General features: G+C 51.4%; 1 protein-coding gene across 1 annotated transcript in view; it reads left to right on the top strand.

The window, feature by feature from the left end:
* Window positions 1–26757, top strand: part of zanl (zonadhesin, like) — a 176451-nt gene that overhangs the window by 70274 nt on the left and 79420 nt on the right. The window contains exons 47-53 of the mRNA XM_068023775.1: window positions 9909–10037; window positions 11896–12034; window positions 12635–12776; window positions 14275–14471; window positions 17820–17961; window positions 20172–20288; window positions 20413–20537. Of these exons, the coding sequence (XP_067879876.1) occupies window positions 9909–10037; window positions 11896–12034; window positions 12635–12776; window positions 14275–14471; window positions 17820–17961; window positions 20172–20288; window positions 20413–20537 (991 nt within the window). The remainder of the gene's footprint in view (window positions 1–9908; window positions 10038–11895; window positions 12035–12634; window positions 12777–14274; window positions 14472–17819; window positions 17962–20171; window positions 20289–20412; window positions 20538–26757) is intronic.

The raw sequence follows: 26757 nt of genomic DNA, 5'->3' as shown, positions 1-26757 counted from the left end.
GTGTGAGGTATATCAGTGTTACAGTGAGGGATGTGGGGTATATCAGAGAGTGTTACAGTGAGGGGTGTGGGGTATATCAGAGTGTTTACAGTGAGGGGTGTGGGGTATATCAGAGTGTTACAGTGAGGGGTGTGGGGTATATCAGAGAGTTACAGTGAGGGGTGTGGGGTATATCAGAGTATTACAGTGAGGGGTGTGGGGTATATCAGAGTGTTACAGTGAGGGGTGTGGGGTATATCAGAGTATTACAGTGAGGGGTGTGAGGTATATCAGTGTTACAGTGAGGGATGTGGGGTATATCAGAGAGTGTTACAGTGAGGGGTGTGGGGTATATCAGAGTGTTTACAGTGAGGGGTGTGGGGTATATCAGAGTGTTACAGTGAGGGGTGTGGGGTATATCAGAGAGTTACAGTGAGGGGTGTGGGGTATATCAGAGTATTACAGTGAGGGGTGTGGGGTATATCAGAGTTTTACAGTGAGCAGTGTGGGGTATATCAGAGAGTGTTACAGTGAGGGGTGTGGGGTATATCAGAGTGTTATAGTGAGGGGTGTGGGATATATCAGAGAGTTACAGTGAGGGGTGTGAGGTATATCAGTGTTACAGTGAGGGATGTGGGGTATATCAGAGAGTGTTACAGTGAGGGGTGTGGGGTATATCAGAGTGTTACAGTGAGGGGTGTGGGATATATCCGAGAGTGTTACAGTGAGGGGTGTGGGGTATATCAGAGTGTTACAGTGAGGGGTGTGGGATATATCAGAGAGTGTTACAGTGCGGGGTGTGGGGTATATCAGAGTGTTACAGTGAGGGGTGTGGGGTATATCAGAGAGTGTTACAGTGAGGGGTGTGGGGTATATCAGAGAGTGTTACAGTGAGGGGTGTGGGGTATATCAGAGTGTTACAGTGAGGGGTGTGGGATATATCAGAGAGTGTTACAGTGAGGGGTGTGGGGTATATCCGAGTGTTACAGTGAGCAGTGTGGGGTATATCAGAGAGTGTTACAGTGAGGGGTGTGGGATATATCCGAGAGTGTTACAGTGAGGGGTGTGGGGTATATCAGAGTGTTATAGTGAGGGGTGTGGGATATATCAGAGAGTTACAGTGAGGGGTGTGAGGTATATCAGTGTTACAGTGAGGGGTGTGGGATATATCAGAGTGTTACAGTGAGGGATGTGGGGTATATCAGAGAGTGTTACAGTGAGGGGTGTGGGGTATATCAGAGTGTTACAGTGAGGGGTGTGGGATATATCCGAGAGTGTTACAGTGAGGGGTGTGGGGTATATCAGAGTGTTACAGTGAGGGGTGTGGGATATATCAGAGAGTGTTACAGTGAGAGGTGTGGGGTATATCAGAGTGTTACAGTGAGGGATGTGGGGTATATCAGAGTTACAGTGAGGGCTGTGAGGTATTTCAGAGTGTTACAGTGAGGGGTGTGAGGTATTTCAGAGAGTGTTACAGTGAGGGGTGTGGGGTATATCAGAGAGTGTTACAGTGAGGGGTGTGGGATATATCAGAGAGTGTTACAGTGAGGGGTGTGGGGTATATCAGAGTGTTACAGTGAGGGGTGTGGGGTATATCAGAGTGTTACAGTGAGGGGTGTGGGGTATATCAGAGTGTTACAGTGAGGGGTGTGGGATATATCAGAGAGTGTTACAGTGAGGGGTGTGAGGTATTTCAGAGAGTGTTACAGTGAGGGGTGTGGGGTATATCAGAGAGTGTTACAGTGAGGGGTGTGGGATATATCAGAGTGTTACAGTGAGGGATGTGGGGTATATCAGAGTTACAGTGAGGGGTGTGAGGTATTTCAGAGTGTTACAGTGAGGGGTGTGAGGTATTTCAGAGAGTGTTACAGTGAGGGGTGTGGGGTATATCAGAGAGTGTTACAGTGAGGGGTGTGGGGTATATCAGAGTGTTACAGTGAGGGGTGTGGGATATATCAGAGAGTGTTACAGTGAGGGGTGTGGGGTATATCAGAGTGTTACAGTGAGGGGTGTGGGATATATCAGAGAGTGTTACAGTGAGGGGTGTGGGGTATATCAGAGTGTTACAGTGAGGGGTGTGGGATATATCAGAGAGTGTTACAGTGAGGGATGTGGGGTATATCAGAGTTACAGTGAGGGGTGTGAGGTATTTCAGAGTGTTACAGTGAGGGGTGTGGGGTATATCAGAGTGTTACTGAGAGGGGTGTGGGGTATATCAGTGTTACAGTGAGGGGTGTGGGATATATCAGAGTGTTACAGTGAGGGGTGTGGGTTATATCAGAGTGTTACTGTGAGGGGTGTGGGGTATATCAGTGTTACAGTGAGGGGAGTGGTGCATATCGGAGTATTACAGTGAGGGGTATATCAGAGTGTTACAGTGAGGGGTGTGGGATATATCAGAGAGTGTTACAGTGAGGGGTGTGGGGTATATCAGAGTGTTACAGTGAGGGGTGTGGGATATATCAGAGAGTGTTACAGTGAGGGATGTGGGGTATATCAGAGTTACAGTGAGGGGTGTGAGGTATTTCAGAGTGTTACAGTGAGGGGTGTGGGGTATATCAGAGTGTTACTGAGAGGGGTGTGGGGTATATCAGTGTTACAGTGAGGGGTGTGGGATATATCAGAGTGTTACAGTGAGGGGTGTGGGTTATATCAGAGTGTTACTGTGAGGGGTGTGGGGTATATCAGTGTTACAGTGAGGGGAGTGGTGCATATCGGAGTATTACAGTGAGGGGTATATCAGAGTGTTACAGTGAGGGGTGTGGGGTATATCAGAGTATTACAGTGAGGGGTGTGGGGTATATCAGAGTTTTACAGTGAGCAGTGTGGGGTATATCAGAGAGTGTTACAGTGAGGGGTGTGGGGTATATCAGAGTGTTATAGTGAGGGGTGTGGGATATATCAGAGAGTTACAGTGAGGGGTGTGAGGTATATCAGTGTTACAGTGAGGGATGTGGGGTATATCAGAGAGTGTTACAGTGAGGGGTGTGGGGTATATCAGAGTGTTACAGTGAGGGGTGTGGGATATATCCGAGAGTGTTACAGTGAGGGGTGTGGGGTATATCAGAGTGTTACAGTGAGGGGTGTGGGATATATCAGAGAGTGTTACAGTGCGGGGTGTGGGGTATATCAGAGTGTTACAGTGAGGGGTGTGGGGTATATCAGAGAGTGTTACAGTGAGGGGTGTGGGGTATATCAGAGAGTGTTACAGTGAGGGGTGTGGGGTATATCAGAGTGTTACAGTGAGGGGTGTGGGATATATCAGAGAGTGTTACAGTGAGGGGTGTGGGGTATATCCGAGTGTTACAGTGAGCAGTGTGGGGTATATCAGAGAGTGTTACAGTGAGGGGTGTGGGATATATCCGAGAGTGTTACAGTGAGGGGTGTGGGGTATATCAGAGTGTTATAGTGAGGGGTGTGGGATATATCAGAGAGTTACAGTGAGGGGTGTGAGGTATATCAGTGTTACAGTGAGGGGTGTGGGATATATCAGAGTGTTACAGTGAGGGATGTGGGGTATATCAGAGAGTGTTACAGTGAGGGGTGTGGGGTATATCAGAGTGTTACAGTGAGGGGTGTGGGATATATCCGAGAGTGTTACAGTGAGGGGTGTGGGGTATATCAGAGTGTTACAGTGAGGGGTGTGGGATATATCAGAGAGTGTTACAGTGAGGGGTGTGGGGTATATCAGAGTGTTACAGTGAGAGGTGTGGGGTATATCAGAGTGTTACAGTGAGGGATGTGGGGTATATCAGAGTTACAGTGAGGGCTGTGAGGTATTTCAGAGTGTTACAGTGAGGGGTGTGAGGTATTTCAGAGAGTGTTACAGTGAGGGGTGTGGGGTATATCAGAGAGTGTTACAGTGAGGGGTGTGGGATATATCAGAGAGTGTTACAGTGAGGGGTGTGGGGTATATCAGAGTGTTACAGTGAGGGGTGTGGGGTATATCAGAGTGTTACAGTGAGGGGTGTGGGGTATATCAGAGTGTTACAGTGAGGGGTGTGGGATATATCAGAGAGTGTTACAGTGAGGGGTGTGAGGTATTTCAGAGAGTGTTACAGTGAGGGGTGTGGGGTATATCAGAGAGTGTTACAGTGAGGGGTGTGGGATATATCAGAGTGTTACAGTGAGGGATGTGGGGTATATCAGAGTTACAGTGAGGGGTGTGAGGTATTTCAGAGTGTTACAGTGAGGGGTGTGAGGTATTTCAGAGAGTGTTACAGTGAGGGGTGTGGGGTATATCAGAGAGTGTTACAGTGAGGGGTGTGGGGTATATCAGAGTGTTACAGTGAGGGGTGTGGGATATATCAGAGAGTGTTACAGTGAGGGGTGTGGGGTATATCAGAGTGTTACAGTGAGGGGTGTGGGATATATCAGAGAGTGTTACAGTGAGGGGTGTGGGGTATATCAGAGTGTTACAGTGAGGGGTGTGGGATATATCAGAGAGTGTTACAGTGAGGGATGTGGGGTATATCAGAGTTACAGTGAGGGGTGTGAGGTATTTCAGAGTGTTACAGTGAGGGGTGTGGGGTATATCAGAGTGTTACTGAGAGGGGTGTGGGGTATATCAGTGTTACAGTGAGGGGTGTGGGATATATCAGAGTGTTACAGTGAGGGGTGTGGGTTATATCAGAGTGTTACTGTGAGGGGTGTGGGGTATATCAGTGTTACAGTGAGGGGAGTGGTGCATATCGGAGTATTACAGTGAGGGGTATATCAGAGTGTTACAGTGAGGGGTGTGGGATATATCAGAGAGTGTTACAGTGAGGGGTGTGGGGTATATCAGAGTGTTACAGTGAGGGGTGTGGGATATATCAGAGAGTGTTACAGTGAGGGATGTGGGGTATATCAGAGTTACAGTGAGGGGTGTGAGGTATTTCAGAGTGTTACAGTGAGGGGTGTGGGGTATATCAGAGTGTTATAGTGAGGGGTGTGGGATATATCAGAGAGTTACAGTGAGGGGTGTGAGGTATATCAGTGTTACAGTGAGGGATGTGGGGTATATCAGAGAGTGTTACAGTGAGGGGTGTGGGGTATATCAGAGTGTTTACAGTGAGGGGTGTGGGGTATATCAGAGTGTTACAGTGAGGGGTGTGGGGTATATCAGAGAGTTACAGTGAGGGGTGTGGGGTATATCAGAGTATTACAGTGAGGGGTGTGGGGTATATCAGAGTGTTACAGTGAGCAGTGTGGGGTATATCAGAGAGTGTTACAGTGAGGGGTGTGGGGTATATCAGAGTGTTATAGTGAGGGGTGTGGGATATATCAGAGAGTTACAGTGAGGGGTGTGAGGTATATCAGTGTTACAGTGAGGGATGTGGGGTATATCAGAGAGTGTTACAGTGAGGGGTGTGGGGTATATCAGAGTGTTACAGTGAGGGGTGTGGGATATATCCGAGAGTGTTACAGTGAGGGGTGTGGGGTATATCAGAGTGTTACAGTGAGGGGTGTGGGATATATCAGAGAGTGTTACAGTGAGGGGTGTGGGGTATATCAGAGTGTTACAGTGAGGGGTGTGGGGTATATCAGAGAGTGTTACAGTGAGGGGTGTGGGGTATATCAGAGAGTGTTACAGTGAGGGGTGTGGGGTATATCAGAGTGTTACAGTGAGGGGTGTGGGGTATATCAGAGTGTTACAGTGAGGGGTGTGGGGTATATCAGAGTGTTTACAGTGAGGGGTGTGGGGTATATCAGAGAGTGTTACAGTGAGGGGTGTGGGGTATATCAGAGTGTTTACAGTGAGGGGTTTGGGGTATATCAGAGTGTTTACAGTGAGGGGTGTGGGGTATATCAGAGAGTGTTACAGTGAGGGGTGTGGGGTATATCAGAGTGTTTACAGTGAGGGGTTTGGGGTATATCAGAGAGTGTTACAGTGAGGGGTGTGGGATATATCAGAGTGTTACAGTGAGGGATGTGGGGTATATCAGAGTGTTACAGTGAGGGGTGTGGGGTATATCAGAGAGTGTTACAGTGAGGGGTGTGGGGTATATCAGAGAGTGTTACAGTGAGGGATGTGGGGTATATCAGAGTGTTACAGTGAGCAGTGTGGGGTATATCAGAGTGTTAGAGTGAGGGATATGGGGTATATCAGAGTGTTACAGTGAGCAGTGTGGGGTATATCAGAGTGTTACAGTGAGGGGTGTGGGGTATATCAGAGTGTTACAGTGAGGGGTGTGGGGTATATCAGAGTATTACAGTGAGGGGTGTGGGGTATATCAGAGTGTTACACTGAGCAGTGTGGGGTATATCAGAGTGTTTACAGTGAGGGGTGTGAGGTATATCAGTGTTACAGTGAGGGATGTGGGGTATATCAGAGAGTGTTACAGTGAGGGGTGTGGGGTATATCAGAGTGTTTACAGTGAGGGGTGTGGGGTATATCAGAGTGTTACAGTGAGGGGTGTGGGGTATATCAGAGAGTTACAGTGAGGGGTGTGGGGTATATCAGAGTATTACAGTGAGGGGTGTGGGGTATATCAGAGTGTTACAGTGAGGGGTGTGGGGTATATCAGAGTATTACAGTGAGGGGTGTGAGGTATATCAGTGTTACAGTGAGGGATGTGGGGTATATCAGAGAGTGTTACAGTGAGGGGTGTGGGGTATATCAGAGTGTTTACAGTGAGGGGTGTGGGGTATATCAGAGTGTTACAGTGAGGGGTGTGGGGTATATCAGAGAGTTACAGTGAGGGGTGTGGGGTATATCAGAGTATTACAGTGAGGGGTGTGGGGTATATCAGAGTGTTACAGTGAGCAGTGTGGGGTATATCAGAGAGTGTTACAGTGAGGGGTGTGGGGTATATCAGAGTGTTATAGTGAGGGGTGTGGGATATATCAGAGAGTTACAGTGAGGGGTGTGAGGTATATCAGTGTTACAGTGAGGGATGTGGGGTATATCAGAGAGTGTTACAGTGAGGGGTGTGGGGTATATCAGAGTGTTACAGTGAGGGGTGTGGGATATATCCGAGAGTGTTACAGTGAGGGGTGTGGGGTATATCAGAGTGTTACAGTGAGGGGTGTGGGATATATCAGAGAGTGTTACAGTGCGGGGTGTGGGGTATATCAGAGTGTTACAGTGAGGGGTGTGGGGTATATCAGAGAGTGTTACAGTGAGGGGTGTGGGGTATATCAGAGAGTGTTACAGTGAGGGGTGTGGGGTATATCAGAGTGTTACAGTGAGGGGTGTGGGATATATCAGAGAGTGTTACAGTGAGGGGTGTGGGGTATATCCGAGTGTTACAGTGAGCAGTGTGGGGTATATCAGAGAGTGTTACAGTGAGGGGTGTGGGATATATCCGAGAGTGTTACAGTGAGGGGTGTGGGGTATATCAGAGTGTTATAGTGAGGGGTGTGGGATATATCAGAGAGTTACAGTGAGGGGTGTGAGGTATATCAGTGTTACAGTGAGGGGTGTGGGATATATCAGAGTGTTACAGTGAGGGATGTGGGGTATATCAGAGAGTGTTACAGTGAGGGGTGTGGGGTATATCAGAGTGTTACAGTGAGGGGTGTGGGATATATCCGAGAGTGTTACAGTGAGGGGTGTGGGGTATATCAGAGTGTTACAGTGAGGGGTGTGGGATATATCAGAGAGTGTTACAGTGAGGGGTGTGGGGTATATCAGAGTGTTACAGTGAGAGGTGTGGGGTATATCAGAGTGTTACAGTGAGGGATGTGGGGTATATCAGAGTTACAGTGAGGGCTGTGAGGTATTTCAGAGTGTTACAGTGAGGGGTGTGAGGTATTTCAGAGAGTGTTACAGTGAGGGGTGTGGGGTATATCAGAGAGTGTTACAGTGAGGGGTGTGGGATATATCAGAGAGTGTTACAGTGAGGGGTGTGGGGTATATCAGAGTGTTACAGTGAGGGGTGTGGGGTATATCAGAGTGTTACAGTGAGGGGTGTGGGGTATATCAGAGTGTTACAGTGAGGGGTGTGGGATATATCAGAGAGTGTTACAGTGAGGGGTGTGAGGTATTTCAGAGAGTGTTACAGTGAGGGGTGTGGGGTATATCAGAGAGTGTTACAGTGAGGGGTGTGGGATATATCAGAGTGTTACAGTGAGGGATGTGGGGTATATCAGAGTTACAGTGAGGGGTGTGAGGTATTTCAGAGTGTTACAGTGAGGGGTGTGAGGTATTTCAGAGAGTGTTACAGTGAGGGGTGTGGGGTATATCAGAGAGTGTTACAGTGAGGGGTGTGGGGTATATCAGAGTGTTACAGTGAGGGGTGTGGGATATATCAGAGAGTGTTACAGTGAGGGGTGTGGGGTATATCAGAGTGTTACAGTGAGGGGTGTGGGATATATCAGAGAGTGTTACAGTGAGGGGTGTGGGGTATATCAGAGTGTTACAGTGAGGGGTGTGGGATATATCAGAGAGTGTTACAGTGAGGGATGTGGGGTATATCAGAGTTACAGTGAGGGGTGTGAGGTATTTCAGAGTGTTACAGTGAGGGGTGTGGGGTATATCAGAGTGTTACTGAGAGGGGTGTGGGGTATATCAGTGTTACAGTGAGGGGTGTGGGATATATCAGAGTGTTACAGTGAGGGGTGTGGGTTATATCAGAGTGTTACTGTGAGGGGTGTGGGGTATATCAGTGTTACAGTGAGGGGAGTGGTGCATATCGGAGTATTACAGTGAGGGGTATATCAGAGTGTTACAGTGAGGGGAGTGGGGTATATCAGAGTGTTACAGTGAGGGGTGTGGGGTATATCAGAGTGTTACTGTGAGGAGTGGGATATATCAGAGTGTTACAGTGAGGGGTGTGGGGTATATCAGTGTGTTACAGTGAGGGGTGTGGGGTATATCAGAGTGTTACTGTGAGGGGTGTGCGTTATATCAGAGAGTGTTACAGTGAGGGGTGTGGGGTATATCAGTGTTACAGTGAGGTGTGTGGGGTATATTAGAGTGTCTCAGTGAGGGGTGTGGGATATATCAGAGAGTGTTACTGTGAGGAGTGTGGGATATATCAGAGTGTTACAGTGAGGGGTGTGGGGTATATCAGAGTGTTACAGTGAGGGGTGTGGGGTATATCAGAGTGTTTACAGTGAGGGGTGTGGGGTATATCAGAGTGTTACAGTGAGGGGTGTGGGATATATCAGAGTGTTACAGTGCGGGGTGTGGGATATATCAGAGTGTTACAGTGAGGGGTGTGGGGTATATCAGTGTGTTACAGTGAGGGGTGTGGGATATATCAGAGTGTTACAGTGCGGGGTGTGGGGTATATCAGAGTGTTACTGTGAGGGGTGTGCGTTATATCAGAGTGTTTACAGTGAGGTGTGTGGGGTATATTAGAGTGTCTCAGTGAGGGGTGTGGGATATATCAGAGAGTGTTACAGTGAGGGGTGTGGGGTATATCAGAGTGTTTACAGTGAGGGGTGTGGGGTATATCAGAGTGTTTACAGTGAGGGGTGTGGGGTATATCAGAGTGTTACAGTGAGGGGTGTGGGGTATATCAGAGTGTTTACAGTGAGGGGTGTGGGGTATATCAGAGTGTTTACAGTGAGGGGTGTGGGGTATATCAGAGTGTTTACAGTGAGGGGTGTGGGGTATATCAGAGTGTTTACAGTGAGGGGTGTGGGGTATATCAGAGTGTTTACAGTGAGGGGTGTGGGGTATATCAGAGTGTTACAGTGAGGGGTGTGGGGTATATCAGAGAGTGTTACAGTGAGGGGTGTGGGGTATATCAGAGTGTTACAGTGAGGGGTGTGGGGTATATCAGAGTGTTACAGTGAGGGGTGTGGGGTATATTAGACATTACATTTTGATGGCAGGCACCACGCCGACGTCAAAGTTCCCAGCGAGTGAGTACATTCCGCTGCCTCTATCCCTGCGGCCACGGCGCATTCGGGACATTCGGGGGCCCGTGGGTCCAGTCGCTCGCTCAACTGCGCTTGCCCCTTGCTGCCCACTAACTCCTCTGTCTTTGTCCCAGCTACGCCGGCGAGATGTGCGGCCTGTGCGGAGACTACAACGAAATCCCCGGTGACGATTTCCGGACTCCCGACGGACAGCTTGTGAAGGGAGTCAATGACTTTGGGAACAGCTGGAACGTGGAGGAGAAGTAAGTGTCAGACCGGGCATTAAACTATTCATGTCGTTTGAAATGGCACATACAATTGGTAAAGTTTGGAATGAGTGTTGAAATGGGTTCGAACTTGTTGGATCTGAATTCAGTCCAGCTCTGTTTAACCTGATTGACTCCAGTTGTTGGTGAAGTGACAGCTGTTTCATTTGTGGGACATTTTACACAGACAGGCAGCTACACCCAGATAGTAGTAACAGGAGACGTACAATTATTCAAACAGGCAGCTACACCTAGACTGAAGTAACAGGAGACACAGGTACAATTACACAAACAGGCAGCTGCACCTCGACTGTTGTAACAGGAGACACAGGTACAATTAGACAAACCGGCAGCTATACCTCGACTGTAATAACAGGAGACACAGGTACAATTACACAAACAGGCAGCTACACCTCGACTGTTGTAACAGGAGACACAGGTACAATTAGACAAACCGGCAGCTATACCTCGACTGTAATAACAGGAGACACAGGTACAATTAGACAAACAGGCAGCTACACCTCAACTGTAGTAACAGGAGACACAGGTACAATTAGACAAACCGGCAGCTATACCTCGACTGTAATAACAGGAGACACAGGTACAATTAGACAAACAGGCAGCTACATCTCGACTGTAGTAACAGGAGACACAGGTACAATTAGACAAACAGGCAGCTACACCTCGACTGTAGTAACAGGAGACACAGGTACAATTATATAAACAGGCAGCTACACCGAGACTGTAGTAACAGTCGACACAGGTACAATTAGACAAACAGGCAGCTATACCTCGACTGTAGTAACAGGAGACACAGGTACAATTAGACAAACAGGCAGCTACATCTCGACTGTAGTAACAGGAGACACAGGTACAATTATACAAACAGTTAACTATACCCAGTCTGTAGTAACAGGAGACACAGGTACAATTATATAAACAGGCAGCTACACCGAGACTGTAGTAACAGTCGACACAGGTACAATTAGACAAACAGGCAGCTATACCTCGACTGTAGTAACAGGAGACACAGGTACAATTAGACAAACAGGCAGCTATACCTCGACTGTAGTAACAGGAGACACAGGTACAATTAGACAAACAGGCAGCTACACCTCAACTGTAGTAACAGGAGACACAGGTACAATTATACAAACAGTTAACTATACCCAGTCTGTAGTAACAGGAGACACAGGTACAATTATATAAACAGGCAGCTACACCCTGACTGTAGTTACAGGAGACACAGGTACAATTATACAAACAGGCAACTGCACCTGGACTGTAGTTACAGGAGACACAGGTACAATTATACAAACAGGCAACTGCACCTGGACTGTAGTTACAGGAGACACAGGTACAATTATACAAACAGGCAGCTACACCCTGACTGTAGTTACAGGAGACACAGGTACAATTATACAAACAGGCAACTGCACCTGGACTGTAGTTACAGGAGACACAGGTACAATTATAAAAAACAGGCAGCTATACCCAGACTGTAGTTACAGGAGACACAGGTACAATTATAAAAAACAGGCAGCTACACCCAGACTGTAGTTACAGGAGACACAGGTACAGTTACACCCAAAGACCGTGTGCTTGTGTCTGCATGTGAACAGATTGGAGCTGCTTATGATGCCGTTCCCCATGTGGCCAAGTAGCTGACATGCATTCATTCCCTACCAAGACTCACACGTGAATATGTAGGTGAGAGAATGAAGGTTGACTTAACAAGACGGAATGCAAGGAGGGAAGAGAAGTTTGGCCAGAGGTTTTCCTTTTAAAATTCCTACAGCCATCGACCCAGCACCTTATAGTATTAAACCAAAATGGTGATTCTTTTTCATTCCAGTTGTACCGACACGGAGAGCGAGGTGAGCCCGGACTGCACCGAGGATGAGCGAGAGACGTATGAAGGACCCTCCTACTGCGGGATACTGCTGGACTCGTATGGTCCATTCTCTGCCTGTCACTATAAGATTGACCCCATGGTGTGTATACCCAGCCAGATCAAAATCCTGCAGGGGGTTATTTGGGAGGATGGGAGGCTGCTTTCTGTTGTCAGACGTAGTTCAGTGGGTAGTACTTGCAGCTCTGAATCAGAAAATAGTGGGTTCCAGTCCTGCTCCAGAGACGTGAGTACAAGATCCAGGCCGACACTCCCAATGCCCGTACTGAGGGAGTGCTGCACTGTCAGAGGCGCTGACTTTGTGATGCAACATTAAACCGGGGCCTAGTCTGCCTCTAGATCCAGTTGCCACTATTTGAAGATGAGCTGGGAAGTTCATCCCAGTATCATGAAGCCAATATGTATCCCTCCCACCAACATCACTGACAGTTCGTGGGAGCTTGCTGTGCGCAAATTGGCTGACACATTTCCTACCCGCCGCCCCCCCCCCCCCCCCACCCCAGGACAGTGACTGTACTTTGAATGTGCCTCATTGGTTGTGAAGCATTTTGGGATGTCCCGCTGTTGCAAAAAGTCTCAGTGGAAATGTTCACTGTTTCTATCTTTCTGTCTCTTTCCAATGAGAAAGCGGAGACACACACACATATCAACCTCAGTTCCCGTTTTGCCCTCTTTTTCCCAGGACTTCTTCAGAGACTGCGTGTACGACGTGTGTGAGATGGACGGCAACAAGCAGCAGCTGTGCGAGGCTTTGGAAGCCTATGTCAACGCCTGTCAGCAACGGAACGTCACCGTCCAACCCTGGAGGAACGAAACCTTCTGCCGTATGTATGACCCTGCAGCACACTGGGCCCACTAGGCCTTGAGCCTGGAGACTCCCGCCGCCAACTCTGGTTGGACGTATCCCTGGAGATTTCATCACGTGACCTTTCCCTCCAGTCGACCCCCGCTATTGGTCCATCATTATGGCACCCAGCCAATCGGGAAGCAGTCAGACTATTTTCTTGCCCGATTGGACGACAGCTGACTGTCAGTCGAACGGCTTTCTTTCTCTCCCAGCTCCTGACATTTTTAGGACTAACAAACAAAAGAGTTCAAAGGAAATGATAAAAAATACTTTTTTTTAATGCTCCCATGTTGCTCAGAGCAGGCTCCCGGGTCAAGCCTGGAAGATTGGCAGCCCCTACCTGACGTTGGCAATAAATGGTTTTGTCCAAGTTGTAGGCCCAAGGAATGGTCCTGCTCTCTGAACTGTCTACTCTGTGAAGATTAGATCCTACAAATGCCCGAGGGGGGGAGTGATTAGGAGTGAGGAGGGAGGTCAGGGAGGGTTTTATCCACACATAAAGTTAATAGAATTGCGGGAAAAGTTAAGACGATGGTTCCGGCCCAGTTGCCTGGAGGTCGTAGGGTCGAAGCCTAGCAGGTGGCACCAGGAAAAATGTTCATGGAAGCTGCCGGATTGTTGGAAACGAGAGCCGAACTGGCTCGCAAATGTCCTTCAGGACTTGCCTGGTCTGCATGACTCCGGTCACACCCCGTGTAGTTGACCCTTAAGGCCCTCTGAAATGGTCGAGCAATTCACAAGAGGGCCCACCGTTGCCTTCCAAGTGCAGCTGAGGATGGGCGATAAACTCTGCTCTGCCGGCGACGCACACATAGTTGAGGTATTGGGCAGCAGCCACAGCGAGTTCCACCTGCGCCAATCGCCCACCTGGCATGAGTTCCCTGGCTGCAGTGAGCATTGTGCGGGCATCGGCCCACAATGTGCAAAGTTCCGCCATTACTCCACCTAGAATCAGTCCCCAGCACCAGGTGCCAGCTCTGGCTCAGCGGATGGTCCCCTGGACTCTGAATTCAGTTTAATCCCAAAGTCAGTGGTGTTCAAGTCCCTGCAACAGCACAATACCTGAACTGACCCTCCCAGTGCCAGTACCGAGGGAGAGCTGCACTGTCAGAGGGGCCAATACTTATCCCTCAACCAACATCACCAAAACATGACCTGGTCATTATGAGATTGTTGCTTGTGGGATCTTGCTGTGTGCAAATCTGTTGCCGCGTTTCCAACTTTACAACAGTGACTGCACTTCAAAAAGTACGTCATTGGCTGTAAAGCGCTTTGGAACGTCCTGAGGTCATGAAGGAGGCTATCTAAATGAAAATCTAGTATGCACTCCCTACGCCACACACGATAACAGCCTGCAAGCAAAGAATAAGGACAGTCGAGTCACTAAAACGTAAAACGTCAAAATAGGACGGTGGGGTCAGGTGTCCTGGAGTGACCTTTGACACTGACTCCAGTCCCTCTCTCTCCCACTCCAGCTCTCCGTTGTCCAGTGAACAGCCACTACGAGACGTGCGGCCCAGCCTGCCCTGCCAGCTGCCTTAACCTTCGACCTCAGGCTTGTGACTCGCCCTGTCTGGAGGGGTGCCAGTGCGACCAAGGATTTGTGCAGAGCGGAGCCCAGTGTGTCCGTGAAGATCAGTGTGGCTGCGTCTATGATGGTGTTTACTATCAGGTAACCTCTCCCGGGCCTTGTGTCTCTCATTCTTTAGTGCTGTCCGTTAGAAGACCCTTCACCTCAGAAACTTGAATTCAATCAACCCCTTCCCCCCGCCCCCTCCCTGGGTTCTAGGGCTGCCAGTTGCCTCTCTGATTGGATCGATCATCACATGACCTCCTGCCCTCCCGCTCCCGCCATTGGTCCATTCCAGTGGCCCATCGGGGGGCAATGATTGGATTTCTTGGTACAATTGAGCAGGGTTTTGGTGAGACCACATCTGGAATACTGTGCGCCATATGGTCTCCACATGTAAGGAAGGATATACTTGCCTTGGAGGCGGGACAGCGAAGGTTCACTAGGTTGGTCCCTGGGAGGTGGGGGTTGTCCTATGATGAGAGGCTGAGTAAATTGGGCCTATACTCTCTGGAGTTTAGAAGAATGAGAGGCGGTTTCATTGGAACATATAAGATTCTGAAGAGGCTCGGTTGTGTAGACAATGAGGTTCTTTCTGCTGGTTGAGATAGGATAAGAGGCCAATAAGGGACTGAGATGAGGAGAAATTACTTCACTCAAAGGGTTGTGAGTTTTTGGAATTCTCTACCCCAGAGGGTTGTGGATGCTCCATCATTGAATACATTTATGGCTGGTGATAGATAGATTTTTCATGAAATCCAGGGATATGGAGAAAGGACAGGAAAGTGGAATTGAGGCCTAAGATCAGCCATGATTGTATTGAATGGCGGAGCAGGCTCGATGGGTGATATGGTCCACTCCTGCTCCTATTCCTTGTGTTCTTGGGATGATTCTTGACCATCAGTCAAATGGCCTTTTATTCCCTCCTACCCCAATCTCCGATTCCTTTTGCACCACTATGAGATTCCTCCCAACCCCCGCCACTGGGTTGCTCGCTGCAGGCGGTGCAGAGATCCGCCTTTAATTTCTGGAGACTCTCGGACAACCTGGGAAGCTCGGCAACTCCTCCAGCCTGGATTTCTCCATTTGTTCGGCACGCCCACTTATCCCTGACTTCCCTACACTTTCTTTCTGCCCCTGCTCATCTCCTAGCTCCTGTACAGTTGCAGGAGCCCCTGTGCTCTTGTCGTACCAGTCTTTCGATGCGCAAGCCTAAAAAAAGCAGTAATTGGCTATTCCTCAGGGAAGGCTTCACAACCACGCTCAGTTCTGCCCTTGCCATGATGTCGGCACACAGCCAAACCAAATGGGTAACTGAGGGTGCCACCCCTTCTGAAGGATATACTGGCCTTGGAGAGAGTGCAGTGTAGATTTACCAGAATGATACCTGGACTCCAAGGGTTAAATTACCGAGGAGAGGGCTTTTTTAAAATTTGTTCATCAGATGTGGGCGTTACTGGCAAGGCCAACATTTATTACCCATCTGTAACTGCCCTTGAGAAGGTGGTGGTGAGCTGCCTCCTTGAACCGCTGCAGTCCATGTGGTGTGGGTACACCCACAGTGCTGTTAGGAAGGGAGTTCCAGGATTTTGACCCAGCGACAGTGAAGGAACGGCGATATAGTTCCAAGTCAGGATGGTGTGTGACTTGGAGGGGAACTTGCAGGTGGTGGTGTTCCCATGCATCTGCTGCCCTTGTCCTTCTAGGTGGTGGAGGTCACAGGTTTGGAAGGTGCTGTCAAAGGAGCCTTGGTGCGTTGCTGCAGTGCATCTTGTAGATGGTACACGCTGCTGCCACTGTGCGTCATTGGCGGAGGAAGTGAATGTTTGTGGATGGGGTGCCAATCAAGCGGGCCGCTTTGTCCTGGATGGTGTCGAGCTTCTTGAGTGTTGTTGGAGCTGCACCCATCCAGGCAAGTGGAGAGTATTCCATCACACTCCTGACTTGAGCCTTGTAGATGGTGGACAGGCTTTGGGGAGTCAGAAGGTGAGTTACTCGCCACAGCATTCCTAGCCTCTGACCTGCTCTTGTAGCCATGGTATTTATATGGCTACTCCAGTTCAGTTTCTGGTCAATGGTAACCCCTAGGATATTGATAGTGGGGGATTCAGTGATGGTAATGCCATTGAATGTCAAGGGGAGATGGTTAGATTCTTTCTTGCTTGAGATGGTCATTTCCTGGCACTTGTGTGGCGCGAATGTTGCTTTCTGCTTATTAGCCCAAGCCTGGATATTGTCCAGGTCTTGCTGCATTTCTACACGGACTGCTTCAGTATCTGAGGAGTCGCGAATGGTACTGAACATTGTGCAATCATCAGCGAACATCCCCACTTCTGACCTTATGATTGAAGGAAGGTCATTGATGAAACAGCTGAAGATGGTTGGGCCTAGGACACTACCCTGAGGAACTTCTACAGTGATGTCCTGGGACTGAGATGATTGACATCCAACAACCACAGCCATCTTCCTTTATGCTAGGTGTGACTCTAACCAGCAGAGAGTTTTCCCCCCGATTCCCATTGACTTCAGTTTTGCGAGGGCTCCTTGATGCCATACTCGGTCAAATGCTGCCTTGATGTCAAGGGCAGTCACTCTCACCTCACCTCTGGGGTTCAGCTCTTTTGTCCATGTTTGAACCATGGCTGTCATGAGGTCAGGAGCTGAGTGGCCCTGGCGGAACCCAAACTGAGCATCAGTGAGCAGGTTATTGCTAAGCAAGTGCCACTTGATGGCACTATCAACGACACATTCCATCACTTTACTGATGATCGAGAGTCGACTGATGGGGCAGTAATTGGCCGGGTTGGATTTATCCTGCTTTCTGTGTATAAGTCATACTTGGGCGGTTTTCCACATTGCCTGGTAGATGCCAGTGTTGTAGGTGTGTAAATTACAGAAAGTCGGATTGTATTTCCTGGACTTTAGAAGGTTAAGGGTGATTTGATTGATATTTTCAAGATATTAAGGGGAACAGACATGGTAGATAGACAGAAACTATTTCCATCGGTTGAGGGAGTCTAGGACGAGGGGGCAGAGTCTAAAAATTCAAGCCTGACCTGTCAGGAGTGAAATTCGGAAACACTTCTACACACAAAGGGTGGTAGAAATTTGGAACTCTCTTCCACAAATGGCAACTGATTCTGGATCAATTGTTAATTTTAAATCTGAGATTGATATATTTTTGTTAGCCAAAAGTGTTAAGGGATAAGGGGCAAAGGCGGGTATATGGAGTTAGGTCACAGGACAGCCGTGATCTCATTGAATGGCGGAACAGGCTCGAGGGGCTGAAACGCCTTACAGGCCCCAGATGCCCCCTCAATGTATGAACGATGAGGCACAGGGTTAGACCCTATGGTCCACCCAGTCCGTCCCCCACAATTTGTGGTACCTTGTGCACAGAAGGGATTATTTGTCTAAAACCGTTTTTCCGTCTTGTCTCCGGCCTAACAGCCAGGCGCCGAGTTCTTCGGGCCCGATTGCTCGCTGAGGTGCAAGTGCCAGGGTAACAACATCACGGCCTGCGAAGCCTGGAAGTGTGGAGAGAAGGAGTACTGTGGCCTAGTCGATGGCAACTATGGCTGCCACGCAACAGGTAAGAGAGCCATAAATCCAGCAAGCAAACGCTGCCCCAAATTCACCAGAGGGCTGACATGAGATGGAACTAAATCCTACGGGTGGTGCGCGTGGGGTGTGAGAGAGACAGAGAGAGAGAGAGAGAGAGAAGGGCCAGGGAGAAACTTTTGAAGAACTGACCAAAGGAAAGGAATAAGGAAAATGCACCAGGTTTGCCATGGATACCAGCCTTGATGGTAACGAGGGCCCCGGTAACGGGAAACTCTTCCCCCACTGTTCTGACTCGTGACGCGGCAGGAATTCCACGAGGGCCCTCCCCCAAATGCCCGCTCTTCACGTGTGCGGGTTCCAGAGAGTGTTGGCGGGCGCGATCCTCGCCTGCCACTTTCCGACAGGGAGCACCGAGGCCCAGTCTTAACACTTCCCGACAACAACAGCAACCAACAACTTGCATTTATCTAGCGCCTTTAACGTAGTAAAACATTCCAAGGCACTTCACAGGAGCGTTTATCAAACAAAATTTGACACCGAGCCACATCAGGAGATATTAGGACAGGTTTGAAAAAAAAAAGGTCTTGCATTTCTAGCCACTGGACATCCCAAAGCGCTTTACAGCCAATGAAGTACTTTTTTATGGTGTAGTCACTGTTGCTTGGTAGGCGACAAAAAGCTCGGTCAAAGCGGTTGGGTGTAAGGAGTGTCTTAAAGGAAGAGAGAGAGGCGGAGAGGGTTTAGGGAGGGAATTCCAGGTCCCCAGGTAGCTGAAGGCATGGTCGCCAATGGTGGAGTGATGGGAATCGGGGGATGTGCAAGAGACCAGAATTGGAGGAGGGCAGAGATCTTGGTGGGTTGTAGGCTTGGAGGAGGGTTACAGAGATAGGGAGGGGGCGAGGCCATGGAGGGATTTGAAAACACGGATGAGAATTTTAAAATTGACATGTTGTTTAACCGGGAGCCACTGTAGGTGTACGAGCACAGTGAGCGATGGGTGAATGTGATTTGGTGCGAATTGGGCAACATAAGGTGTTTGATACAGTACCACACAACAGACTTGTGAGCAAACCTGTGGCTCATGGAATAAAATGGATGGTAGCAACATGGATACAAAATTGGCTGAGTGACAGGATACAAAGAGTAGTGGTTAATGGATGTTTTTCGGGCTGGAGGAAGGTTTGTAGTGGAGTTCCCCAGGGATCAGTGTTGGAACACTTGCTTTTCCTGATATATATTAATGACCTAGACCTTGGTGTACAGGGCACAATTTCAAAGTTTGCAGATCATATGGAACTTGGAAGCGTTGTAAACTATGAGGAGGATAGTGTAGAACTTCAAAAGGACATAGACAAGTTGGTGGAATGGGCAGACAGGTGGCAGATGAAGTTCAATGTAGAGAAATGTGAAGTGATTCATTTTGGTAGGAAGAACATGGAGAGACAATATAGAATAAAGGATACAATTCTAAAGGGGGTGCAGGAGCAGAGGGACCTGGGTGTATATGTGCATAAGTCATTGAATGTGGCAGGACAGGTTGAGAGAGCAGTTAATAAAGCCTACAGTATCCTGGGCTTTATTAATGGGAGCATAGAGTACAAGAGCAAGGAAGTTAAGTTGAATTTGTATAAGACACTAGTTCGGCCTCAGCTGGAGTATTGCGTCCAGTTCTGGGCACCGCACTTTAGGAAAGACGTGAGGGCATTGGAGAGAGTACAGAAAAGATTCGCGAGAATGGTTCCAGGGATGAGGAATTTCAGTTATGAAGATAGATTGTAGAAGTTGGGACTGTTTTCCTTGGAGAAGAGAAGGCCGAGAGGTGATTTGATAAAGGTATTCAAAATTATGAGGGGTCTGGACAGAGGAGATAGAGAGAAACTGTTCCCACTTGTGAAAGGATTGAGAACGAGAGGGCGCAGATTTCAAGTTATTGGTAAGAGAAGCAAAAGTGACGAGGAAAATCTTTTTCAGTTAAGGTCTGGAATACGCTGCCTGAGAACGTGGCGGAGGCAGGTTCAATTGAAGCATTCAAATGGGAATTAGACAGTTATATGAAAATGACGAATGTGCAGGGTTACGGGGAGAAGGCAGGGGAATGGAACTGAATGAATTGCTCTTTTGGAGAGCCAGTGCAGACACGATGGGCTGAATGGCCTCCTTCTGCGCTGTAACGATTCTGTGATATCGGCCGCTAACTTCCTGTCAACTCTGTTTTTCTTCCCCCCCCCCCCCCCCCAGGCTCAAGCTCATGTCACATCTCGGGAGACCCTCACTATAACAGTTTTGATGGAAGGTCTTTGTCCTTCATGGGCACCTGTACTTACACCTTGGCCAGGTCATGTGAGAATCGGACAGGTATGAAGCAAGAATACCGACCTTTCACCTTTGACTCCAAGTGGTAACGCTCACCGATTTGCTCTCTGTGCCCGTGGCCGTTTTGCTCTCACTCAACCATGTATTACTTTCATGCATCTTTCAGGACCTTGGTTTACCATTGAAGGGAAGAATGAGGAGAGAGGACAACCGGGAGTCTCCTATTTGAAGAAAATTTATCTCACGACGCAGGGAATATCTATCACCCTAATGAAGAGTAGGAGGACACTGGTCAGTGAACACAAGTGGTGCAAACATGTTTGACTTCCAGCTCCGGCTCCAGTCAGGAAAGGTCTTAATGATTCCCGAAGCTTTAAAATCAGGAGCAGTGGAGTTAAATTTTCAGATCAGCACCAAAATCTGCCTTCACCAATCATCTTCCTCACAATTTAACCAAGGAGTCTGCCACACAGAGGGAGCTTTACTCCGTATCTAACTCCGTTTTTTTCCCGTTATTTTTCTTGCTTTACTCTGTATCTAAACCCGTGCTGTACCTGTCCTGGGAGTGTTTGATGGGGACAGTGTAGAGGGAGCTTTACTCTGTATCTAGCCCCGTTTTTTTTTTTTTTTTTTTTCTTTTTTTTTTGGGAGTGTTTGATGGGGAGAGTGTAGAGGGAGATTTACTCTATATCTAACCCCTGTACTGTACCTGTCCTGGGAGTGTTTGATGGGGAGAGTGTGGAGGGAGATTTACTCTATATCTAACCCCCGTACTGTACCTGGCCTGGGAGTGTTTGATGGGGACAGTGTGGAGGGAGCTTTACTCTGTATCTAACCCCCGTTTTTTTTTTTTTTTTTTTTTTTCCGTTTTTCTTTTTTACAAGGTGACCTTTATACCCCAGGCCCCTTTTATATTTTCCACATCGAGGGGGCCTTTATCCCTCAGGCCCCCTTTATATACATATTTACAATTTTAAAATAACTTTATTAAAACAGATAAATAAACAAAAAAAAAACTCAAATTAACATGCCATTCTCGGCGTCGACGATGCACTCCAGTCCCTGCGGTGCCCACCGGTCGCGGAAGGCCTCAAGCGTACCGGCGGACACCGCATGCTCCTTTTCCAGGGACACCCGGGCGCGAACGTAACCGCGGAAGAGGGGCAGGCAATCGGGGAGGACGGACCCCCCGACGGCCCGCAACCTGGACCTGTGAATTGCCACCTTGGCCAGGCCCAGGAGCAGACCGACGAGGAGATCCTCCTCCCGGCCCGAGCCCCTCCGCACCGGGTGCCCAAAGATCAGGAGCGTGGGACTGAAGTGCAGCCAGAATTTGAGGAGCAGCCCCTTCAGATACTCAAATAGGGGCTGCAACCTCGCACACTCCATATAAATGTGGAACACGGACTCGTCCAGGCCGCAGAAAATACAGCTGGCCTGGGAGTCCGTGAACCTACTTAAAAGCCTATTGCACGGGACTGCTCTGTGCAGCACCCTCCACCCCAGGTCCCCGATGTAAAGGGGGAAGACTCCCGCGTAGAGAGACCTCCATCGGGGTTTCCCCTCGCCGCCAGATGGCAACGCGGACCGCCAGGGCGTGTCCGGCCGGCTGACGAGGGCGAGGAAGTGGAGAGTGTGCAGGAGCAGCCCGTACAGGAAACCCCTCCGCGCCGATTGGAATGGCACGGAGGGCATTTCCGAGAGGCGGCTCGGGTTGTGCGGGACCGGCTCCCGAGGAGGGTTTCGGGGCCTGGGTCCGATGAGCAGTTCCGGCTGAGCGGGGGTCAGCTCGGCCGGGATCGCTCCGCACTCCCGAGCCCCCTCGCCACCCGCAGTGAGGGGCGTCCCGGGGGTTTCGGCTACTCCTCCGCCCGCCGGACCGTCCCCGGAGTCGGCCGCCCGGACAGCCGAGGCGCTCTCCTCCGCCGGCGGGGGAGCGCCCTGACTGGAGGCGACCATGTTCCAGACTCGGAAAAGATCCCAGTAAAAGACAGGCAACTCCCTCAGAGAGGCGCGGCTAACGGACTCCACCGGGAGCTGCGTGTCGTCTTGAAGGCAGTGACACTGGCGGAAAAAATACGTCGCCAGCGCACACCATCTGGGAGGACGCTCGACGTACAGGTATCTCTGCAGGGTCCGAAGGCGGAGAGTCGCAGCCTGGGTGCGGACGCACACCAGCGACTGACCGCCCTCCTCGATCGGGAGACTCAGGACCGCGGCAGAGACCCAGTGTTTCCTCTTGCCCCAGAAGAAATCGACGAGTTTCTTCTGGATCTTGGTGGCAAATACAGGGGGCGGGGCCAAAGTGACCAACCGGTACCACAGCATGGAGGCCACCAGTTGGTTTATGACCAACGCTCGGCCCCTGTAGGAAAGCACTCGGAGCAGTCCTGTCCAGCGCCCCAGCCGAGCGGTGACTTTCGCCTCCAACTCCTGCCAGTTTGCCGGCCAGGCTTCCTCAGCGGGGCTAAGGTGGACTCCCAGATAGAGGAGGTGCGTGGTGCTCCACGCAAAAGGTGTCATCTCCTCCGGCAGGGAGTCCACCCGCCACTGACCAACCAGGAGTCCGGAACATTTCTCCCAATTGATCCTCGCGGAGGACGCGGCAGAAAAGGTCTGCTGGCAGTCGCGCATCCTCCGCAAGTCAACGGGATCTGTGATTGCGAGGAGCACGTCGTCGGCGTAAGCCGAGAGGACGACCCGCATGGCCGGCTCGCGCAGAGCCAATCCCGTCAACCTCCTGCGAAGCAGGCACAGGAAGGGCTCCACGCAGATGGTATACAATTGGCCGGACATGGGGCACCCCTGACGCACTCCTCTCCCAAATCGAAGGGGCGCCGTCAAGGACCCGTTAACTTTGACTAGACACTCTGCGGCGGCGTATAAAAGTCGGACCCGGGCCACAAAATGCGGCCCGAGTCCGAAAGCGCGCAGAGTCCCGAAAAGGTAATCGTGATCCACCCTGTCGAACGCCTTCTCCTGATCGAGGGAGAGAAAGGCGACCGACTGACCAGTCCTCTGGGAAAGATGGATCAGGTCCCGGACCAGGTGGATGTTGTCCTGGATGGACCGGCCCGGGACCGTGTAGGACTGGTCGGGGTGGATCATGTGGGCCAGCACGGAGCCCAGGCGGGTAGACATAGCCCGGGCAAAGATCTTATAATCCGTGCTGAGGAGGGAGACCGGACGCCAGTTTTTAAGCAGGCGGAGATCGCCCCTCTTCGGCAGCAGGACGATGACCGCCCTGCGCCACGAGAGGGGCATCTCCCCGGTCGCCAGGCTTTCCCCCAGGACCCGCGCGTAATCGTCCCCCAGGACGTCCCAGAACGCCCTGAGGAACTCCACGGTCAACCCATCCAGCCCTGGGGATTTGCCCCTCGAGAGCTGGTGGAGGGCGCCAGTCAGCTCCGCCAACGTGAGCGGAGCCTCCAATCCTTCGGCGCCCTCCGGGCTGACCTGCGGCAGGTCCTCCCACAAAACTCTGCGCGCATCCTCGCTGGACGGATCCGGAGAGAACAACGCACTGTAATACGTCCGGACCAGGAGGCCCATTCCCTCCGGATCCGTGATGGAGGATCCGTCGTCGGCCAGCAGCTCGACGAGCTGCTTACGGACCCCCCGCCATTTTTCCAGCGAGTAGAAGAAGGGTGAGGCGCGGTCCAAATCTTCCAGGATCTGGATCCGCGACCTCACGTACGCGCCTCGGGACCCTATGAGCTGCAGGTTCCTCAGCGCGCCCTTCTTCTCTTTGTACGCCTGCCACAGGGCCGGGTCCGCGACGGCATGACCGAGGCGGGATTCCAAGTCGAGCACCTCCCTCTCAAGGCGCCCGACCTCGGCTTCCCGCCTCTTGGTCGACCCCTTCGCGTACTCCTGACAGAAGACGCGGATGTGAGTCTTGCCCACATCCCACCATAGCCTCAAGGAGGGGAAGCCCCCCTGCTTCCTTCTCCAGTCGGCCCAGAATCGACAGAACGAGTCCCGAAATCGCACGTCCTCCAGCAGCCGGTTGTTAAAGTGCCAGTACGCAGACCCCGCCCGCGTGCGGAGCGGAGTGAACTCCGCCCACACCAGGCGGTGGTCCGAGCACGGCACCAGCTGCATGGAGGCCGCCGAGACACGGGAGACGTACGCCTGCGAAATGTAGAGGCGGTCGATTCGCGACCCCCCTCCTCCAGACCTCCACGTGAAGGCGCTGGAGTCGGGATGGAGATTCCGCCAGACGTCCACCAAGTTAAGGGAGCTGATCAGTCCCCTCAACTTCTCCACCGACGCTTGGCCGCGCTGGGGACCGGAGCGATCCCCCACCTCGAGGGTGCAGTTAAAATCCCCCCCGAGGATGATGCACTCGCCGCTATCGATGGAGCTCAAGAGAGCGGACACTTCTTCAAAGAAGCGCGCTTGCAACGCGCCGGGCCTGGGCGCGTACACGTTCACAAAGTGGAGCGGCACGCTACCCAGGCGAACGGCGAGGTGGAGCAAGCGGCCCGGCACTAGCTCCTTGACCCCCAAGATCTCCGGCTGAAAAGTCGGGGCCAACAAGATAGCCACCCCACTAGAAATAGGGGTGAGGTGACTCATGTAGACCCCACCCTGCCACTCCAGGAGCCAGGTGGCTTCGTCTACCGGAACGGTATGGGTTTCCTGCAGAAAGCTCACCGCGTATCTCCCTTCCCTAAGGACTGAGAGATTGTGAAATCTGCGGTGAGCCCCTCTGCTGCCGTTGATGTTGAGGCTGGCTATGGTTATCTTCATGTCAAAGGTACTTAAAACCCGTCACCAACAGCTCACTGTGAGGAGGGAGTGGAAGTGCACCTGGCCCTCCACTCCCCCAGCAACCCATTGAGGAACACATTAAAACGGCGCCTCTCAACCAGTTTCACGTCCGCGCGCTTGCCCGCTATCTTAAGGGCGGCACGGACGGACTGGATGATCAGCGCCAGATTCGACCAACGGTCGAGGGCCAGCTGAACTTTATTGCGGCAACCTCTGCAAGCCGCGAGGAAATCCCGGAGTTCCGCCGTGGGGATGAGAGGAGATTCGGTGGGAGGCACGAGGGACTCCACCACCTCACTGGCGATGGAATCAAGATCATCCTCCGTGCCCCGCACCGAATCCCCATCCTCCTCCGGGTCGTCACCGCCAGCGGCCGACACATCCACCACACACTGTGGGGCGGACGTCCCGGCCGCGCCAGCTGGTCCCGCCTCCGTCACGATCCCACCCCCAGGATCGATGGCGGAGGAGTCCTCTCTGGGTTCTATTGTGAAACTGGAGCCTGAAGGCACCAGCGGTTCAGGACCCCCCTCCACCTCCATCCCCAGGCCAATGACTGGTCCAGGGGAGACAGAAGTTCCGGACTCCGGGAAACCAGCCGGAGCCGAGACTGGAGGCGGCGAGAGGAGGCCATCTCCCGCTCCGCCAGCACCCACAGGCCCAGCAGATGGGGCAGCATTCTCAGTTATAACTGGGTCGGGTGTCTCCTGGTTGGTGGTGGACTCCGGCTGGGAGGCCCGACCCTCTGGGGCCTCGCCCTCCCCTTCATTCAGGGCACCCGACCCAGTAGCAGTGGCGGAATGGGCGGTTTCCCCAGGCTCCCCCACCACATGCAGGGCCCCACTTACTCCTTCAGGAGGGGCCTCATGTACCGGGGCCATCCCCTCCCCTCTATCCTGAGGAATAGAGTGCTCCTGCCCGGACTTTGCAGCCTTGGTGGTGGCGGTAGGGGGAACCTGAGGACCAGAAACAGGAGGCAGCTCCCCTCCAACAGATGGGCCCTGCACCTCAGGGCCCTGTGTTATTTCTGTGGAGGGGTGCCTTCTCCTCTTTTTCGCACTTGGGCGCGGAGACTCAGAGACCTCCATGTCATCAGAGGCCTCCGCCTCCGCACCCTTTTTTCCCTTTTTAGTCACCCTGGGCCTGAGCCCAGCCCTGGGACAGGTGGATTCCATGGGAATGGGCTTTGGGCTGAGCTCAGGCTCGGGTTGAGTCAAAGTGTCCAGGGGACGCGCCTCACGATGTTTCTTTTTTCCCCGCGTCTTCCTTCCGCTCGGACGGACGCTCCCCTCCCCGCCAGAGGCTGTGAAAACCACAGCCTCCGGAACCGACTGAGCGGTGTCTGTTGGATGTGCGGGGGGAGTGGGAGGAGGTGCTGTGGATCCACTCTGGGCCGCCGAGGTGGAGCTGGCGGCCGGGAGGTTGGGGCAGTTCTTCCGAACATGCCCCACCCCCTTGCAGACGTGGCACCGCGCCCCGTCCGAGGTCCAAAAGACGCGGTAGGCCGTCCCCTGGAACTCCACATTAAATTGGCCCTCCGTGTCCTCCTCCCGCGCCAGCTGCATAAATAACTGGCGGCGGAAGGAGTAGACATGTTGGAGGCTGTGCTCCCGAAGACCAAGCCGGACTGGGGTGATCCCCGACCTCACCTCCCCCAGATGGTGCAGGTGGGGGAGGAGGAGCTCACTGGGAATAAAGGGTGGGACGTTGGACAACATTATCCGATGCGCAGTGG

The sequence above is a fragment of the Heterodontus francisci genome, chromosome 48 (assembly GCF_036365525.1).
Source record: "Heterodontus francisci isolate sHetFra1 chromosome 48, sHetFra1.hap1, whole genome shotgun sequence".
Taxonomy (NCBI): Eukaryota; Metazoa; Chordata; class Chondrichthyes; order Heterodontiformes; family Heterodontidae; genus Heterodontus; species Heterodontus francisci.
This window is presented reverse-complemented; position numbering and strand designations above follow the sequence as displayed.